The 21,972-nt window shown below is 36.8% G+C and overlaps 1 protein-coding gene across 1 annotated transcript in view; it reads right to left on the bottom strand.

The window, feature by feature from the left end:
- scfd2 (sec1 family domain containing 2) overlaps positions 1 to 21,972 on the bottom strand; it is a 107,458-nt gene that overhangs the window by 44,749 nt on the left and 40,737 nt on the right. The window contains exon 5 of the mRNA XM_039692539.2: positions 5,389 to 5,662. Within this exon, the coding sequence (XP_039548473.2) occupies positions 5,389 to 5,662 (274 nt within the window). The remainder of the gene's footprint in view (positions 1 to 5,388; positions 5,663 to 21,972) is intronic.

Raw genomic sequence — 21,972 nt, 5'->3', positions numbered from 1 at the left:
CCAGGCTTACATGGGGTGAGCTAAACAAGGTAATAACACACAGGTGAATGTGATAATGGATGATGGTCTGGGCAAAGGATAATGGGGAATGGAGTCTGTGGATATGTGCTGATTGTCCGGTTTGGAGTGCGATAATGTAATCTCGGGCACTCTCACTGGTGATCGTTACAGAGACAGAATGAAAGAAATAGTAAACGATAAAGAATGATAGAAAGAAAGAACAATAGATAGAAGGATATAATCAAAGAATGATAGACAGAAGAATAGAATGATAAGACAGAAATAACAATAGATAGATAGAATAATAGTAAGAATGAACAATAGATAGAATGATAGAAAGAACGATAGAAATACAGAATGATAAAGAATGATAGAAGGAACAATAGATAGAAAGAACAGAAAGAAATAATAATAGAATGATAGACAGAAAGAACAATTCGATAGAAAGAATGATAGATAGACAGATAGACAGAAATACTAATGATAAGAATGATCGATAGAAAGAACAATAGACAGAAAGAATAATAGACAAAAAGAACAGTGGATAGAAGATTATAATGAAAGAACGACAGATAGAAAGATTAAAAGAACAATAGATAGAACAATAGATAGAATGATAAAGAGCAAAAGTAGAACAATAGAAAAACAATAGAGATAGAAAGAAAGTTAGATATAATGATATAGACAGAACGATTGACATAGCTAATGATAAGGAATGATCGATCAAAAGATAGACACAAAGAACGATAGATAGAAAGAACAGTGGATAGAAGGATGTAATGAAAGAACGACAGATAGAAAGACCGATAGATTAAAAGAACAATAGATAGAACAAAAGATAAAATGATATAAAGTGTGATAGATAGAACAATAGAAAAACAATAGATAGATAGAATGATAGACAGAACAATAGAAATAGCTAATGATAAGGAATGATCAATAGAAAGATAGACAAAGTATGACAGACAGACAGAACAGTGGATAGAAGGATATAATGAAAGAACGACAGATAGAAAGACTGATAGATTAAAAGAACAATATATAGAACAAAAGATAGAATGATAGAAAAAGAGTGATAGAAAAAGCAACAGAAAGAACAATATATAGATAGGCTAGATAGAACAATAGAGAGAAATAATGACAGACAGAAACGATGGGAGGAATGGACAGACAGTCAAAGCCACTATCTGATGTCGGTAAACAGGACGACACACATAATGAAAGACAGCAGTCAGAGTTCCAGCAGCACTTCCCTCTGTAATTCTGTAGAGTCCGGTGATGCTCTGTAATTCACCTCCCATGAGTGTGTTTTTAACTTCTCTCGCCCTCTGCATGCGTGTTTGCTCTGACAGGCTTTTCTGTTGTGTATTTGTGTTGGGGTGGACGTCCTGTTATTGAAGCGCTCTATGCAATCTCTGAGTTTGAGAGCAACTGGGTGAGTTTTATTATGTTAGCGTTTGTCTTTCTCGGCTGATTTTCTGCTGATTTAAAATGAGAGCAGTTCCCATGCTGACCAGAGGCCGAGTGCATGCTAGTGTGTGTGCGTAAGCGGCTGGTTCCCATGGCGACCGTGTTTCAAGTCGAGCCTGATTTCCATTCAAACCAATTTAATTGAGCCGAATGTCACAATCAATATATATTTCACTGAGCACATTCACGGCACTGGTACAAGAACACCAGCTGCAGCTGCTTGATCTTTCAATGTTAAATAATTTGATTGTTACACTGATGACGAAAACATATGGTAAAAGTTTCATTACACGTGCGTCCAGACACACGTTAACGTTCATACGCTCAGAAACGGGTTTAAAACCTACAAATAGCCGTCAATGAGTGCTCATACATTTTCCTGGACACACCTGGTGTGCATTGGCACTATAATTGGCAGGCCAGTGTTTATATGAAAGAGTCATACGCTTTAAAAGACAGAGAGGGAGAAAGAGGCCCCTCAGCTGAGCAGAGCAGGAAGTTACCAAGAGCCAAAGCATTCTTCATCAATGAAAGAGAGAGAGAGAAAAAAGACTAGGACGAAAGTAGGAGGGGAAAGGTAAGAATACACTTTTAATTGTACTTAACATTCATTTCAATGCATAATATAAAACACTATATTGTTAAAATGATAGAACAATGAAAACGATAGAAGGATAGAAAGAACGATAGACAGAAAGAATGATAGACAGAATAATAGAAAGAATGATTCATAGAATATTAGATAAAGAAATTATAGAAAGAACGATAGAGAATGATAGAGCAATAGAGAGAATGATAGAAAGAACATTAGATAGAACGATAGCTAGAATGATAAAAAGAACAATAGAGAATAATAGAAAGAACGATTGATAGAAAGAACTTTAGATAGAACGATAGAAAAAAACCCGATAGATATAATGATAAAAAGAACGATTTATAGAAAGAATGATTAATAGAATGAATGACAGATAGAACAATAGATTGAATGATAGAAAGAACAACTAATAGAAATAACTTTAGATAGAACGATAGATAGAATGATAGAAAGAACTGATAGAAATAACATTAGATAGAACGATAGCTAGAATGATAAAAAGAACAATAGAGAATAATAGAAAGAACGATTGATAGAAAGAACTTTAGATAGAACGATAGAAAGAAAAAAAAGATAGATAGAACGATAGAAAGAACAATTGATAGAAATAATTTTAGATAGAACGATAGATAGAATGATAGAAAGAACAATTGATAGAAATGACTTTAGATTGAACGATAGAATGATAGAAAGAACAATAGATAGAATGAAAGAAAGAACGATAGATAGAATGATAGAATGAACTATATATAGAATGATAGAAAGAACGATAGAAAGAATGATTGATAAAAGAAACAACAAAAGATATAATGATTAAAGAACGATTGATAGAACGATAGAAAGAATGATAGGAAAAAAGAAGGATAGAAAGCATTAGACAATGATCGAAAGAACAAATGATAGAAGGATATAAAGAACAATTGATAGAAAGAACGATAGATAGAATGATACAAAGAACAATTGATAGAAATAAGGATAATTAGAAAGATCGAAAGAATGTTATAAAGAAGGATAGATAGATAGATGTGATCAAAAAATGATCAATAGACAGAATGATAGAAAAAATTAACGATTTCTAAAGAGCGATAGAACAATTTTATTATTAAAATGACAAATTGTCTAAACGAATAAAACACAACTAATTATAAATGCTGTGAATTTAGGCATCAACTTTTATTTTATATTCATAATGTAATTGATATTAGGAGATTTGCTAAAGATTACATGCATACATGTATTTATAAACGAAATGTAATGGATAGCAACTTTCAGCTCATAAACTGTGCGCACGTACAATCAAGTTACAGCATATTTTCCAACAATCGCAACGCTGCAACATGCCAGCTTGTTCCTTTCAGGACCCCACAGGTACGGAAACATTTGTGAAACTTCAAAACCACACACACACACACACACAGATTTGAAACGACACGGTAAAGATGGAGGACCACAAGCCAGTCTGACCGCTGTGGCAAAAGCATCTATTACATGCGCTGATGGCGACTCTCTCAGGGTGTGTCCACCAGCCTAATAGGCACTTTGAATTTCACTTTAGAACATCAAATCATTGCAGAAGTAAAACAAGCTTATATACACACACACAGAGCTCTCAAGGTTGGAAAAGTTGAACTTGTAGTCATGTTTCAAAAGAAGCATGGCACGCAGTCTTTCAAGAAACCTCCATGTAACCTTGAATACACAACATTATGTAGGCGGCAAGCAAAAATGACTAAGAAACTAAAGCCTGGAGACTGAATTGGTTTGAAGTGCGGGCCGGCGAGTGTACAGAGTTCATTCCTGCAGTCACAAATCAGGCTGAATCAGGTTTACAGGCTCTCATATGGGCCACAGATTCAGATGGCTTTCATCAGCTGTCACCAAACCGAGAACGAGAGCATGAAAAGGGAGAACGTCTAAGGAAAAAGTAAATCAAAGATTTGAATCTTTTACTTTCAAAGTGGATTCCAACATTGAAAAAGAGCAATGTGTTAGCATGTGTGTGTGTGTGTGTGTGTGCGACTGATGGAATGTGAGGGTTTGTGAGCGAGTATTCCTGGGGACAAAAGACAGAAAACAGAGGTGTTTCTCTCCAGTGATCTTAACTTGCTCACTTTTACCATCTCCATCCATTTTAGATCATCTTGACTCCTCTGTGACCCAGCTCTCTCTTGATCCTTTCCTTTTAGTAATACATTTTGTAACATAAAGTGCAGCAATTGAGGGACAATCCCATTTGAGCAACCAGAGATACTGTATATACTGTGTTTCAAAGCCCAGACTGATCTCATGAAGTAGCGTGTGTATGACACGCCAATTCGTATTTCCATTTTTGCCGTGCTATCAAGACGCATAATCGCTTTTCAGCGCGTTTATGAACGCCGTTGACTTAACGTTATATAAATATATGACTTACTTCAACCCCATCCCTAAACTTAACCGTCACTGGGGTTAATGGCATTTATGACTGGACAATTGACAGCGTGTACAGACATGCGGTATGACGCGAACGTTAATGGCGTAGACATACACGCGGATAGCACAAAATGCGTAGAGATAACACGCCACTTGACTCAAAAGTGGCGTGTATGTTTACGCAAAAGTCATGATGTTATGTTGAAAAGCCTAGTAAGGGAGCAAGATGAATGCTGAAGAGAATAAACATACAAACTCTGTTCTTTCTATGGTAAGGATGGCTTAGAAGTCATGCCTATGTAGACAATTAAGGCCCTGGTATACTTCGTTCAGTTTAGACAGCTTACTAGGTTTAAGAACAGTTTATGGGCCACATTTACAAAACAGGGCAAATTAGTGTGAGAACACAATCCCATAAAAGCGCTGATGGGAGTAGAAAGTTCTGTGGGCGATTTAATGACAATGCACACATTAAAGAACGCAGACATAGCCGGATCATTTACATAATTACCAATTCTCTCGCTCTTTGGTGTGATAGTAAAATGATAAGACGTGTCGGTAAGATTATTATTATTATTTTTTTTAGATTATATTTGATTGAAAATACAGTAAAAACTATTGTAAATGTTTTTTTTTTACAATTTCAGATAACATTTCTATTTAAATACATTTTATAAATGTAATTTATTCCAGTGACGGTAAAGCTTTATTTTTGGCATCATTACTCCAGACTTCAGTGTCACATGATCCTTCAGAAATCATTGCAATATGCTGATTTGGTAGTCAAGAAAGATTTCTTATTATCAACATTAAAATAACTAACTAACTAACCGACTTCTATTTGTATCTGCACATTACTGCTTCAGTATAATTGTAGTGGGATCATGTTGAACTAGTATTCCACCACTGACCTGTGATCTCCTGCAGCAGAGGGCTTAATGTGGTCTGCCGGGTGAGTCGGAGTGTCAATGCACCAATCAATTCATTCTCCACCTTCTCCACATGCTTTCCCTCCTCAGCACCAGCCGGACATGCTTCCTGGGCCATAGAGTACACATAAACCAGCAGCACCAGAAGATCATCCATGCTCAGCTCACCAGAGTCAGAACCTGTTCCAGGCTCACTGGACTTTATGAGCGGAAGAAGTTGTTTCAGAACATCTGCCAGGTCAGAGTCCCCCAAGGCCTGAAAAACAGAGACAAGACATTCATCAGCAATTTTAAGACTATTAAAATTGTAGGATCGCATCTATCAAACTACAGTGGTGACATTTATCCAGCAGGAATTACAAAGTTCTGCTTTAGTTATTTCCATGACACGATCAATCATTATGTCAGAGATCTCCACCGCACTCTTTTCCACTTTTACGTATGCTAAATTCTTTAGCAAATCAGTACTGAAGGGTCAGTACTTATTCGTTCTGACCCTGAACTAATACCAAAGGCTGTTACAAAGCACATTATTGGAATCTCTGTGTGAAAGGTTGTGCGTGTTGTGGCTTAACAAATGCTTTGCTGCATACCTCGGTTGTAACGAGAGGTTATTTCAATCAAAGTTGCTCTTCTATCAGCTTGAATCAGTCGGCCCATTCTGACTTCTAGCATCAAACAAGGCATTTTCGCCCACAGGACTGCCACATACTTGATGGTTTTCCCTTTTCACACCATTCTTTGTAAACCCTAGAAATGGTTGTGCATGAAAATCCCAGTAACTGAGCAGATCGTGAAATACTCAGACCGGTCCGTCTGGCACCAACAACAATGCCACGCTCAAAATTGTTTAAATTACCTTTCTTTCCCATTCTGACATTCTGTTTGGAGTTCAGGAGATTGTCTTGACCAGGACCACACCCCTAAATGCATTGAAGCAACTGTCATGTGATTGGTTGATTAGATAATTGCATTAATGAGAAATTGAATAGGTGTTCCTAATAATCATTCAGGTGAATTTATATACAAATATATAACAAATATTTTATTATATACTATTAAAAGGAATATTGATTGTCATTACACTGACCATAACATAAAAATGTACTGTAAATAATATTTATATTTAAAGTATATTATTTAACTATAAGATGTATTTAACTCATAATCTGCATAGTTGCTGTCCATTTAATATAAAAAAGAAAAGTAAATTAGTCAAGAAGCTGCCCCAGAGTTCAAGATGCATTCCCAACCAACGTGAAGTGCAGATGACCCTGAAAAGTTTCCACAAATCTTTGTTGTGACATCTGTTTACGGGTAATGATATCAGAGCAAATTTAACTGCCTACAGAAAAACTGCTAAGTTTACAAGAGGACAGACTGTTGAGATACACATCAACATGTTTGTGTGTTCGTGTGAGTCTGAGAATGATTGCATGCTTGTGTTAGAGCGTGTGAGTATTTGAAACCTACAAAATCTAATAACCTTGAGGATGGATTTCATATATGCAATGAAAAACGTCTCTATTGAACACAGCAGAGCTGTTCTGCCCAACACAAACACGTTGTCTCTCTCTAGAGAGAGCTAAACTGGCCTTGCTTCAGAATCTCATATCTGAAAACTACAAAAATCCTCCCTCTGAGCCTGGGAGTAGAATGACAACCAAACAATACATTCCAAAGCACTGAAACATGGAGTCTCAGCCCACTAGGCCCCCACGTGTCATCATTCCTTCTGGACATGAGTGGCCCACCTGAATCATCTTATGAGGTAACCATTATCAGTCAGGAGTGTTTTGTAGGTTATTCTTTCAGACAAAATGAAATTCCACACAGTCAAGTCTGGCGCACACGCAAGTTTTTTCACTCGGGAGAAATCTTGTGGAAATCGTTGATGCTCATATGGTCATGGCTCACATTGTGTGAGACGAATTTCTAGATGAGATGAGCACATAAAGAGTATGTTTAAAAAATTTGGGCAGTAATAAGCTATAGCAGCAACATTGAAAGCTTCAGTCTCCTTGTTTAGCGCAAAACAAGGAGCATAACTTTGACACAATTATCAGGTTAACTGACTGGTAACGTGTGCAATATCTTACGACCTCCGGAGGATCTGAACTCATAGTGTATGCCCACCTTTACCCCACTTTAGTGGATGAGATTCCGCATTAGACCTCTAAGGACTGACCCATGTTGTACAGAATAGGGATAGAATTTAGATCTTTCTGATTTGTAGAATGTTCTTTCTTGGAATGAGGTCTGGGGGAACTCAAAGAGTTAGAGGAAGTTGAACCCCAACGGGCTAATTCAGATCTTTGTGCCATAACCTCCCAGCCAGAGCGCCTGGATACGAGGGACTCTTTCTCCATTGGATGGAATCATTCTAAAAGCAGGCCTGGATATGTAAGAGGTTGAACAATAGTGGATTTTACCGATACAGATATTTAGGCCGCCATTGTAGCAGACCATCGCGAGGGGTTCTTCTCAATTCTTATTCGTGCATGCTCGTTTCCGTTCCTCGTGCCTCAGCTTCACCCCCTGCAGGATGCGAGGGAAGGCTCCAAGGAAAGAAAATAAGAACGGAGGAATCATCGAATTAAAGTTTGTTTTTTTTACTTTGGAATACGTGATCACTCGAGGGTCACTTCACTGCGTCATCAGCAGCACTCAAAGGATCTGCCTTGTTGAAGTTTGGTTATTCAAGAAATTAAAATGATTGTGACTGATGTGAAGAGGGAGGAGGACAATATATATGTGCGTCACGTTTAGTCGATAAAACATTTCCGCAAAACATACAACTGTGCATCTTTGCTCATAACTCCTCTGGAAGCCTCCTCACTCCTCGATCCTCGCCTCTTCACGGTACAATTAGATAACTGAGATGTCCTTCAAGATGGCTGAGCTCAATCGGTTTCCGGGTCATAGGATGGAGGACGGAGGATCGAGGAGACGAGGAGGGATATTGAGAAGCACCCCTGCTGTTAGCATTCCATTGACTCCCATTCATTTTGGTGTCACTTTGACAGTGAATAACTTTACATCTGAGGTGTTCAAAGACTACATTTGTCATTTATATTGTCACAACAATATATAAAAGGCTCCATTACTTTATATCTTTGTTATCGCCCTGTAGAAGCCTTTTGTTTAAAAATAGACTAACGTCATAACCACGGGACTCTCTGTCGCACAGTAGAGAACTTGTATAGACAGGAGAAGCCCACAGCCAATCTTTTACAGTCAATGAGGCAATAGGGGGGACATGGAGGCATAAAGTCAAGGGAGAAAAGGGACAAAATATTTCAACAACGGATTTGTTTCAGATTTCAATTCTGATTTGTCTTTGTCATAGCTAATTGAAGTCTCACAACTGTCAGACAGGTTGCTCACGTCACATCTACGCTGTCAAGCTCAGTTTGAGCCAGCTCAGTTCTCTCAGTCATTAGTTCTTCTAATTGGATTCACTTTTCTCCGTTGAAGTCTATGGGGTCGCTGTGTCCATTTTTTTTTTTACTGGTGTAATGACAGCGCACTCTTCTCAGCTGCTCCAACAACGGACGCAACCAGGAAAAACTATCGGTATGGATTTTTCTGCTATTGGTACCGATATATCGGCAAAACCGATTAATCGGTCGACCTGGGTTTGATGGATCACATGTTCACAACACCACGAACGAAAGGGAATACATTTAAAAAGATGTAGCTCATTGAGAGGAACCACAGTGATTCTTGATCGATAATTTTCCTTTAACAAAATGGTTATCAATAACAAACAACTCAATTCTATCAGAAGTGAATGAGGTTCTAGACTTGTCAAACTCTTTAGACGATGGTGTGGCTGCCACTTTTTATTGTGCAAGGTTAAAGATTTGCTCAGGATTGCTTTTGGAGACCTGTGCAAAGTAGATGGTAAGGGAGGATCAATAAATCATTGAAACCTTGAGACATAAACATCAACAATATGAGCATATAAGGCAACACTAAGCATTTAAGGTATCATATGACTGCGTTTCTGAGTAAATTAATGATTATACAAAAAATGTATTCCAATTATGGCATCAGGTTTGCTGTATTAGTTTGAGCCCTTTGAGAACAAGCTGATCGACCCAAACAACCTTCGCAAGTTGCAATCTAACTCTCCGGATATGATGTTATCTAGAGTTAACACACATCCACGTGAGCACCACATCTTGTTCTGCAAAATTCTGAATCAAAGCCCAGATCCGATTTTTACAATGAATAAAATTTGAGGGAAACAAGAACAAACTCCCTCAAAAGGACACGTGACTCATTAGCCTTTTACCACAAAACACATTTTTGTCCTTTGACATTGTGAAATAGAAGCCTTGCAGAACCCTTAGCCCAAATATTTTTGAAACAGAGCAGGCATTTTCTTTTCTACTTCATTTACAGGCCAAAGAAAGATTCTTTTATGATGCTGTCACTACATCATGATGGTAAGAGATATTCTGCAACATCTTTGACTGCAAATGTACCATAGCAAAGTCTGTCCTACAAACTTCATAAAATTCCACAAATGCATTCGCCCCACTACGATTCTTTCCAAGAAAGGATAAACAGTGCCAGGGTTGTCATGCACCAATTTTTAAGTGAGTCCTGCCTCACTTAGTAGCCAATGTGAGATAGGACACGATCAGAGGAGAAACAAAACAAAACAAAACAAAAAACACTTGGGGGGTGAATTTTATTCAGCTTCAGAAGTTCAGAATTCTACTTGCCCTGCCAACAGTTTCACTGGCCCCAACACACACAAATATCAAATTAAAAATATAAATTAAAATGATTCAGAATTGTCAGTTTTAAACATATAATTTATACATGTATTATTTAATATTGTTTAAATTATACATTATATTGAAATTTACAAGCAAAAGTCACAGAAAACCAAGGGTCCTATTTTAATGATCTAAGCGCATGGTCTAAAGCGCACAGCGTCGGACTGAAGCTAGCAAAACAACACTTGCGTCGCACCTGGCTCGCGTCGGGTGTATGATAGGGCCCCAAATGTTTAAGGCCTAAATAGGCAAGCAAGTAGGGAATGAACGAACAAACAAAAAATGAATTGAATTGAATGCTGCCCAAACTCTCTCACCCTGGAATCGGGCCAACAGTATCCTTATTTCTGAGCCCTGAAACTCTATTGTAATTACCCCACAAATTTTAGATGGGATAGTACAGAATGCAGTTTTTGTTTAGTGTGTTTAAAAAAATGATTAGAGGTCAGCAGACTATTTTTTTTAATGTGAAAACTTGTCAGTATATTTGTCTGCGTGAAAGTGCGGCTTTTAAAAGCTCTTCCTTTGTATCCAGGGCCCTAATGGTCTGTGTTTGTGTTCTTTAGAGCACCTGACATCTGTGTGAGGGTCATGTTCACCTAATTGGTCTGTTCAGTGACCTGATGAGACACACACAAGCACTTGCTCACACACACAGGAGAAAATGCACAGATTTCAAATTTATAGCTGTTGACGTAGTGATCTGAGCCATTATTTCCCCCAATAGCATCCAGGGGTTTTCCTTCACAAAGTAAAATAAGGGATGGAGGAAAGTTGAAAAACTAAACTCTCAGTTCTCAGAGTCTCATTTTCTCTCTCCACCCATTCCTAACATTAGAAGTCTTCAGATTAATCAATTCATGAAGTATGCAGAAAAACCTAAAAAACAAATGAGATCATGGCTGGAAAAAAAAAAAAAAAAACACTTGGCCAAAAAACAAATAAATAAATAAATCAAGGGTTTGGTAACATGTGGCTAACAAAAAACCTGGATACAGGGGCGTAGCAACCGGGGGGGAGGACACGTCCTCCGCACTTTTAGAAACACATGATTCTGTCCCCCGCATTTACTTTTTGACCCAGCGCCACTATTTCCGCCCGTGTTCTCTGATTTGTTACTTAGACCTGAGTGAACTAACATTCAGCCAATCACAGCGCGAATCATCTATGGGCGCATCTGCCACAAGTTTCAAATCTCTTGTTGCTCTTGCAAATTTTCGTGTTCGTTTAGTCGCTTTGGTGTTTGGCCGTCTAATGCACCCCAGATAAAAATCAGAGGGTGATTGCATCATTTTTTTCAAACACACACAGTAAGTGTAATGTGTTACAGTATGTCACGATGACATGAATCACACGTTAAGATTCCTTGTTGTGATTTAACCTAACGCAGTAAGACGTGTAACCCGTATGGACCTCCTCACGTCACGCCGGATTGTGCTGAGTGTGTGTTAAATGCTTTCCTACTTGTTGCTTTAAATAAAAGCATCTGTTAAATGCAAATGAGACATAACATTATTCCCAGCAGGCACACAACGTCATAAGACGTTGATATTTGGTTTTCAAATTGGTTGCGATGTCAGGTGACAAAAATTCAATGTAAATTCAACATCTAATGTCAATGTTAAATTGATGCCCAATACCGAATACATTGATTTAGGTTTTATTGATATTGTTAATATATTTTTCTAAAATGTCTGTTTATAAAATTACTGTAGGCTAAATGTAATCTGTATACTCATTGAACACTTTTTTTTTTTGGTGTTAAGTGTTAAGTGATAAAAGTTATTGTTCAAGTGTAGCATTGTTAACTGAAATATTGTAAATATCATAATATATTTTTATTTCATAAAAATAAAGTATAGGCCTAGATGTCCAAAGTGGTCTGAAAGTCCCAAGTCCTGCAGTATTTTTTTCTTATTTCGAGTATGATTTCACAAAAATAGGTTGCTGTAAGCTATCATGGCATGTTCCGAAAATTGCCACTACTGTAAAATGCCAATTGCAATTCCATCTAGAATTTATTATAATGAACATCACCTTTCAGTCCGTCCAGAAAAACGTGATTATGCGATCGTATGATTCTGATATTTATGCGGGCGCAGTTTTTTTCAAATATGCCGGACTTTTGTCGCATAAATTGGCTATTTCCACGCAAAATATGCAGGACTTTTCATAGCAAAAAAAGTCACATATATCTTAGCAAAAAGTTAAAAAAAATGTTGTGTTTACACAAGAGCAGCCATTTTTTTATATTTTATTTATTCATTTTTACAGAAGTTAAAGCATATTCCTTTTGTAAAGCTACAGAACTTGTTTGAATCATCAATGTTTTGTAAGTTTGAGCCATGTGTTTATTAAGGTCTGAAATAAAACATAAATATTCCAGCACTTTCTGTGATGTAGTATGTTTGTTTATCATAAGTAATAAAAAATTACTCTTTACATTAAGGTAAAAGCCTAGTGAGAACAGGGTGCTGAGGAATCACTTTTTCATCAAACCACAGTTTTTGCAAGTTCCCGCAATTTCATCGCATTTATGAAAGAAATGTGAGAAAACATGCCGCATAATCAAAGATTTTTGCCTGCAACAATCATAAAAAAAATCTTTTATATATATATATATAAAAAAGTCACTCCTTTTAAAATATACACAACCCACTTTTCCTTTCTTAATAAACCCAAAACAAGATGTTTAAACAATAAAATGTGATGTGGTATTTCTCTAAAACAGCAGTTAGCTTTGCTATAGTTTAGATAAAAACTGTCAGTGGCTTGTTTTCAAGAAAAGGCCTGTGTGGTTGATAACTAAATCATAGGAAACAATTAAGAGAGCAGACGCCACCACTACATGTTACTGCATGCTATTTACTACAATTAGCTAATTGAGCCCTATTGTCGCTACATGCTACAACAACCATTAGCTGCAATTACTGATAAACAGGGGTTCAGTTAAGCTTATATGGAAATTATACCACCACACTGTCGGCATTAAGTTTCACTGAACTGTTAATTTTAATGTAAACAAGACTAAATATACAATATAAGTGATATTGGTCTGAGATGTAATATTAGCCCAAGAGATTCACACATTTCTGAAGGCAAATTGAAATAATGAAATAATGCAAACTGATGATTTCAACAAAAGCTTAAATCATAAATTAACAACCTATTAGCTCACAGTAGGTCTGTTTTTATAGGTTAAGTTATCATTCAAAATGAATTCCTTTACGGAGAAAATCAATGAGAGTTTTACCTCCAGAAACGAACTGTTGCACTCTAATAATAAAATATGTGCAAAGTAAACACTCAAAATTGCACAAAAGTCTAGTAAGCCAATAATTGAAATAGGCGTGCAGTTTTGTTCCACCCTTTGTCCCTCATCCAATCACGAGGGTCTGCCAGACCACGCCTGTAATGGCTTGCTGTCTCCGACAGGAAATTAACTCCAGATGGGCCTCTAGAGGGAGCTGACCCTGCTGTGTGTTTTAGTATGACTGTGTGAGAGTGTCTATCCAGTTTGGCACTAACCAAAACCAGGTGCCTTTCTCCACACAATGGAGCCCTTCTACGGCCCTCAGGGCAGCAGGGACTCTGGGGTAAGATAGTGGGAGACGGGCCTTTTATGGGGAGGGGGTACTGTTGTTGTGGGCACACCGCTGGAGGAATGTTGTTGATGTGTGTATGTTTGATGCCTGAAGCCTTTTATAAGACGGGCTGTAAAAACAGAGCACCCTAAGAATACTCGTTGCTGTCAAGAGGTTACAACCAGCCAAAAATAAGCTCTGCCTATGAAAGCATCATGTCAGTAAGTGAGACAAGACTGGACACTTATTTATACTACTCATTAAATCATAATACAATCGAGTAATAAAAGTTATAACTTCATTAGTCATTGGATTCTCACTCCCTTTTTATCTTAGAGGGGGGCAGTACCCCCCCCCCCCCCAAAAAAAAAAAAACATAATTATTCAGGCCTACTCGCTGTCATGTCATTTCTAACCTGCACGACTTTCTTTCTTCAACTATAGACAAATGGAGAAATTTGAAGACTGTTCTGGTCTTTTCCAAGCAATTAATGAATGGATGAGGGATGGAAAAGCACAATTAAAAGCATCACCATATGACCCCTAGACTATATTCCAAGTACATAGCTCTGTGTAAAGAAGATAATTACATTTAAGACATCTTTCACTGATAATAAGCTACTCAGACAGGAACCACTATGACCAGATCATTGAGTTTTGAAACTTCGTAAATGAATCATTCAGTTTAGGGAGCTACATATATTAATCATTGAAAAGAGATGACTAATGATTAGTTCATGAAACACTTACTCATGAAATATCAAAAAGATTTGTCAATTTAAAGATTTTTAGTGACCAACACACACACACACACACACAGTCTGGTTTACTATCTGACTCACCATAGACGTAATGGTTTTTATACTGTACAAACTGTATATTTTATCCCCTAACACTGCCTCTACAACTAAAACTACCCATCACATGAAACATTCTGCATTTTTACATTTTCAAAAAAAAAACAAACAAAAGAAAACCTGAAAACAATTGTGTGCAAGAATCACAAGACAATGATGTGCCGTCAAGAATGGCTACCCAGCCTCAACATTACCATACCAGCATCAAGATGCTTGACGGTATCATGGACCATTGTCACAACACCATTCAGGTCTTCAATATTGATGTAGGGGCTCTTGAAAGAAACTGGAACTCTCTTTGATCAACACAGTCAATGAACCACTTAAATGGATACTTTAAGCCAAACTGTCCAGTTTCTGACTTAGAGTAAGGGCTTCCCTATCTAAATGAACAGGACTATAGCCAAAGCTGGGGGCAGATCCCAGATCTGATGTGGTTTATGACCACAGGACCTGGTTTTATTCTGTAGAGGCAGAGATGATAGGTGGTGAGTGAATATACAGAGGGGCTAAAGGAAACGCATGATCAATGTAGTGGCTATAGTGAGACACAGACAGTCTGAGTCCAGAACTCATTTCATCAATCAGGCTGCACATGGCCTCCTTATACCTGATCAAAGCCATTTCATTCAGCTCATTGAGTCCAACTCACTGGAGTTTATGGAGATGAAACCCAGTCCGCACAATGTCATGCCACAGCAGCAGCACATCGGTGTGTGTGAAAAAAATGACCCTGCTTTATAATGCTTTCACTGATTTGTATCATGTATTGTGATGTGATTGTAATAAAAGCAAAGTAGAAGAAATCAATAAAAAATATGAAATGCAGCTTAATTAATAAAAATAAATTAAAAATGTCAATACAAATAATCATATATCAGTGTTTGCTGAGAAAAATCCCCCCAAATGACAAGTCGCTTTAGAAAAAGTAAAATGACAAATCAATTATTTAACATAATATAGTAATATACTGTTTAAACCAAAGGTTTTGGATCAGTAAGATTTTTCTTCAGCAATGACACAACAAATTGTTCAAAACTGACAGTAAAGACCTTTACTATGTTATTATATTTAAAATAAATGCTGTATTAACCCAAAGAGTTAACTGGACCTATTGACTTCTATAGGAAGAAGTCAATGGATCCAGTTAACTGTTTGTTTACTGCTATTCTTGAGAATTTCTTCCTTTGAGAAAGAAATCCATACAGGTTTGAAACAACTTTAGGGTGAGTATATGATGACAGAATTTTCATTTTGAAGTGAACTATCTCTTTAAATGGTATACGAAGCATAAATATTGGAAACTTGTATGTTTTCCTGCTTTTGCATTCACCCCAAATGCTGTATTATTCTGTTAGTACACACTGAGCAAACTTTACACACTTGATGGCTGAACGTATTAACATTTTTATTATAGGATGTTGTTTGCATCACTTGTGTTGAGTTTGGTTGTCATGGATGACACTAGGACACAATTCAATCTGTCCACAGAAAAAGACTAAAACAGATGGATGAGTAGATGGGATGAATATGAGATGAAGAGGAGAGGAAGGGGTTTTTAATGCAACAAGAGAAACATATGAAGAGTTCAGATGCAAAAGCCTCTAAATGCCATTTGAAATTTTCTTCTAAAATGACCATTTTTATCAAGCTTGTATATTCAAGTTCAGTAATTTCACTTAAATGACACTTAATAGGTAATCTTCATTGCCATTTAAGTGAAATTACTGAACTTAAATATACACGCTTGATAAAAATGATCATTTTAGAAGAAAATTTCAAATGGCACTTAGAGGCTTTTGCATCTGAACTCTTCATATTGAAATGTATGCAGAAGATATCTAAAGAAATGTAGGGATATGAATGGAGTGTCGGCGTAGGCGGTTTACACAGAATGAGAGAGATAACTGCACAGTTAATGAGATGCTCTTAAAGGTAATGCTAGATATAGCTGATGGATGTTCTCCTAAAGGTAAAGGCAGATGGTCTGGCCTTTATCAGGGAAGTTTATGTAAGAACATCCTCATGAATCTTGTCTTTTAAACATGAGCCACCCTCCGCTCTCTCAAGTGTGTGTGTGTGTGTGTACTGTACGTGCAGCATGGACCAGGTCACCTTGATACTAAAACTCTTATACCATATAACAATGACAAATAAAAGCAGAAATATAGTTTGTTTCTCAAAGCCTATATGAGCCATTAAATCATGCTGATGATGCCTAAAAAAGCTGTTAATAAGGTCGTTTTTAGCTGTTTTGGGGTTTCACTCTTGCCATTTCTAACAGTCAGCAGCAAAACTATGCTGTCTTGTAAGATTTTGACCACAATCTACACCAACATCACATATTGTAAGACACTCCTAGAATGATGACAGTCAATTCCTGCAAGTCTGATACAGTGTTATTTTAAATTTGCCAGAAAGAGTTTTTAGCTAACCATCGGATATTAAAATATTGCTACGCTAATGATTAAAAAAAAGTTATATTAAAGGTTATATTCAGGAAAATGTTTATATATGGTTATAAAACTATTATTAACATATTTATTTAGTATTTTTTTATTTAATAGATATTATTTTTGTTCCTAGTGTATTAAGTAAGTAACTAGCTTAGCAACATGCTAACATCAGGCTTACTGGAATTGACTGTCAGTATTAGTTATAGTACAATAAAACAAAAAGTTTTTTAAAAGGACCACAGCTTGAGAGGCATATTAGACAGAACATTCACTTATGAAGTTACTTTTTACTTATCATCCTGATCTTGCCCAAGATATCTACCTATGCAGACAGCAGACAATGTGGCAGCTTGCTAGGGTTTGGATCAGAGCCATTGTCCTTTACCTCAAAAACAAACAATGTGCCAAGTCTTGTCTGTTTGACAGGTCCAGCGGTTTCGAACAAGGCCAGACCATCTGATAAAGGCAGACCAGAACAGCTGTGGTTTCGATGTGATTTGTGCCGTTGGATGAGAACAATGCAGTATGCAAAATAATCAATGCAGCGTAATGCTGTTTTTGCTGCAGTATGCAAACACACACTTGTGCTTTCCATCTCTTTCTTTCAGAGAGAACAAATAAACAGAGTGAGAACATCCCAGTAAATACCCCCATTCTCTTCTCTGTAATTGTATGGTTATGCTAACGGTATCATTTAGTTTAGACAGTGTTTACAGACATGCACACAATCGAGTAGAGTTGACAGGCCACACTCCCCGCAGTGTCACCGCTGACCATATGATGGCCACTGTGACATGACTATGAAACCACATCCAAACACACATGCGAAAACACGTACACGTCTGTTATGTGAGGGGTTAAACTTTACCTACAAGCTGGTGAATACAGCTAAATATTCTGTTAATGCAGCCAATAAAATCCATATATATATATATATATATATATAAAATCCAATCTGCAATCCATTCTTCTTAGTATAAAACACAAATTTTGGAAATATTGTTTCCCAATGCCAGTGTAAAAATTAATTCTTAGCATAAAACAAATTATGAAACAGTGTTTCCCATTTCCAGTGTAAAAACTTATTTTCTTGTAATTGCAAGTTTATTCCTCACAATTGTTTAGGTAAATTAGGTATTTTGAGATTCATTTTGTCTTTATTTGCTATTCAACACTGTAAGAAAAATGCAGATATACACAAAACACACTATAGCTGCTACTCAACTAAAATTCTCTTTCGCTCCCATTTACAAACACACACAGGAACAATGATAGACGTTGACCTAATAATTAATGACAGACTAAAACACCAAAACACACCTAACAAAACAGTACTCTTCAAAACACACACACACAAAGTCTGCAATGTGAGGGGTTAAACTTCACCATCTGATTCCACACAGTCAGAGGTTTGAGTTCACAGAGAGAGAGAGAGAGAAAGAGCGCGAGAGAGAGAGAGAGAGATGTGTGTATGCGTGTGTGCATAATGAGAGAAAAGCAGGTTTCAAAATAAGAGTTTTGTACGGAGTTTTCCAACACATAAATCTCCTCCAACCATATAGATGCATGTGTGTGTGTGTGGATATATATATATATATATATATATATATATCCACACACACACACACACATATATACATGGACTTGTACAAAGACTTATTATTTCAAACTTGTTATTTTAATCTTTTTAATATAATGATGAAAACCATTTTGCACATTTTTGTACACACACACACACACACACACATATATATATATATATATATATACAAAAATTTTTGCAAAATGGTTTATCATTATATTAAAAAGATTAAAATAAGACATTTTTTGCACAAGTACATGAACTGAATGAACTGGCTTTGGAAGTAGCAGTCTATAGGTGGCAGCGAAAGACCATGTAGTTAGATTTCATTCATGAGGTGTGTGTGTGTGTGTGTGTGTGTGTGTGTGTGTGCGTGTGTGTTTATCAGCATGTACTCTATGTTTTGCATATTTTGTTGGTAATAAAAAGATTAATTGCGGGGGATTAAACTTTTTCAGCATCTGTTTACTGCGTCCTGGCACACCTAAACTGTCTAAACATTTACAATCATTCCATTCAGGTATATAAACAGGAAATTACTCCGTAAACTCACACACAAACTCACATCAGTGTACTTTTACGCCGTAAATCTCTTATAGAGATGAGTCAAACACAGTTTATGCTTTAAAACATAATTCTGACTTTCAGCTAATTTTGCTTCAGGGCAAGAATGCAAACAAGCACCTTTATGATTAAGACGTTACTCAGAGGAGCACACAGCGATCAGAGAGATGTCTTGGGGGGTTAATGTACATCCTTCTGGGTTGTAGGGAAATTTGGTCATTTTTTCCCGGCAACCGCTGGATGAGTCAATGCAGAATTGTGTTTTTTTTATGATCACTTCATATTTAACGTTGTTATCATAACATTGTACAGTTTTAGGGAGGAACAAGAGTCTAAAAAGAGGACAAACTGAGGAATGCACACCCTCTCTGTCACAAACATGCATAAACAAAACAATAAACTGCTGAAATGCTGTATATCATATGGCTCAGTTAGCTAAACAAGTGCAGGCAACTTCTGCTATCATTTAGAAAGAGAGAGAGAGAACAGATGAAAACAGAAGCCAAAATCAGCATGTCGTGGTTAATCAGTCTGTCTGTTTTCATTCTCTCTGCTTTCTCTTCATCTCCCACACATTCACAGAGAGATTCGGCATCTGAACAATCTGAATTCTCACAGCGACAGGACGAGGCCAAATTTGGTTAGAGAGGAGATCAATACACTATATGCAACTGCACAGGAGGCAGCCAACCACATTTTTATTCAACAGTTTTTTCATTTTCAGTTTTGGTCTAGGCAAGATTCAAGGCAAGATTCAAACAAATGTCAAAATATAATTTGTTAAAATTGATCTTTTAAGAATATTTTTTTAGAGAAAAGAAAATTATACTGGTTAATAAGTATATATATATATATATATATATATATATATAAAAAAATCGGTGCATCGCCTCTCAGAGAATCAGATTAAAATCTGCCGCCATTTTGTATGCCACGCCCATCCTCCATTGATCCAATCAATTCCCGAAGGACAAAATCAATAACATTTTTTTTCTAATTTCAGACAAGGAAAAAATGACAATCTCAATTGACAATTTCACGCCGACTTTAACATTTTTGGAACGTTATCCAAAAGCTTCGGCAATCTCAGCTCTCAGCTGTGCCATAACTAGCATAGGCATGGTGTGTTTGTGTGTGTGTGTGTGTGAGAGAGAGAGTTACACCAGTTATGTTTAATATCTCGAAAGCAACATGTCAACAAGTCATTAAACTCTTCTTTTATCAGGTAATGATCATATTGTGGTTGAACAATATGGGATTTTTCAGGAACTGATAGTTAAATGTTTTTAATTAGTCTAACCATGAATATTTACTAATGGTTGACGGGATGAAACCCTGTGTGTCAGTGCTGATAAGAGTGTGTTTTCAGAGCTGATGATGGGCAGAAGGGCTGTGCAGAGTGTGTTCTGCTCTCTCTCCATCTGCTCAATGCACACAGTCAGCAGAGCCGTTTGATTGACACATGGAGCTGCTGCGCTGAGCACGCCTTGGGAATCCAGCATGCCATGGAAGAGGAACCAAGCGGTTCTGCTAAATTGTAAATAATACACTAGTTGTTCATTCATCCTTCTGTTATATCAGTGGTGTCCAAACAAGATTTAAACATGATGCCAGCAAGGGGAGGTTGTCATGGAGATTGAGTGAGTGACGTACTGATGGGCCGAGAGAGCACAGGTCGGGACAGCAGGACAATGCAGCACTTGAAACAAAAACAAACAAATGTGCACACAAACCAACATTCCCATGAGACAAGAACACAAGTTAAACAGCAATAAACTCTTTTAATTTCCTTTTAAGGACCACGTTGTTTTCATTTCTCATCAAATCACTTTTGAACCCGCATTAGTCTTTCTTGCTCTTTAAGTCTTTCACTCTGACCTGTTGTTTTCTCATTTATCTGTATAATGGCTTTCTTAATCATACTGATGTTATAACTTCATTCAAAGTCTTCTTCCTCACCCAAACAACTAACACTAGTTCATGCAGACCTCGCTGGAGCTCTGGCCAACATATTCCAGTAAACTCATCTCCCGCCTGTCCGTCTGGAAATCTGGGAATTACTCCATAACGATCATGAAATCACTATAATAATTTTAGGAAAGATCACCAAATCTGCTCTAAAAAGTAAACATGTAAAAACGTCCCACAGCACACATTATAATATCTTGTCTGTCCCACACCCTGATTAACTGATATAACAGAGAGAACAGACGGATAAAGTTAAATAAGGATAACTACAGTTATGAAAGGAGACCGGCTGTATATTTTTTTCTTTAACATAGATGGAATACTGCATTAAATCAATGCTTAGTGTGTGTGTGCGTGTGGGGACAAAATGACCTCACAAAAATGGCAATATCCAAAACCCTTGTCCTTGGGACATATTTTGGAAAACAGCTTATAAATCATTCTAAGTGATGTTTTTTGAAAATGTAAAAATGCAGAATGTTTTCTTTGATAGTTAGGTTTAGGGTTAGTGTAAGGGCATAGAATATACAGTATGTACAGTATAAAATCATAAAACATGGAAACAACATTATTAAGAGCAACAGTATAAATAAGCTATAAATAAATGCTCAGGTGACTCGTCCATCAGCTGATCAGATATTCACAAAAATTCTGAAGAAAATGTACAACTTTAAACAAATAAAGGCCTTCTGAAGCAAAACGATGAGTTGTAAGAAAAATATTCATATTTAAAACTTAAAGTAAAATAGCTTCCAGCCAAAC

The sequence above is a fragment of the Pimephales promelas genome, chromosome 13 (genome assembly GCF_988280905.1).
Source record: "Pimephales promelas chromosome 13, fPimPro1.hap1.1, whole genome shotgun sequence".
NCBI classification, from domain to species: Eukaryota; Metazoa; Chordata; class Actinopteri; order Cypriniformes; family Leuciscidae; genus Pimephales; species Pimephales promelas.
The sequence above is the reverse complement of the archived record's forward strand: the minus strand, read 5'-3'. Positions and strand labels throughout refer to the sequence as shown.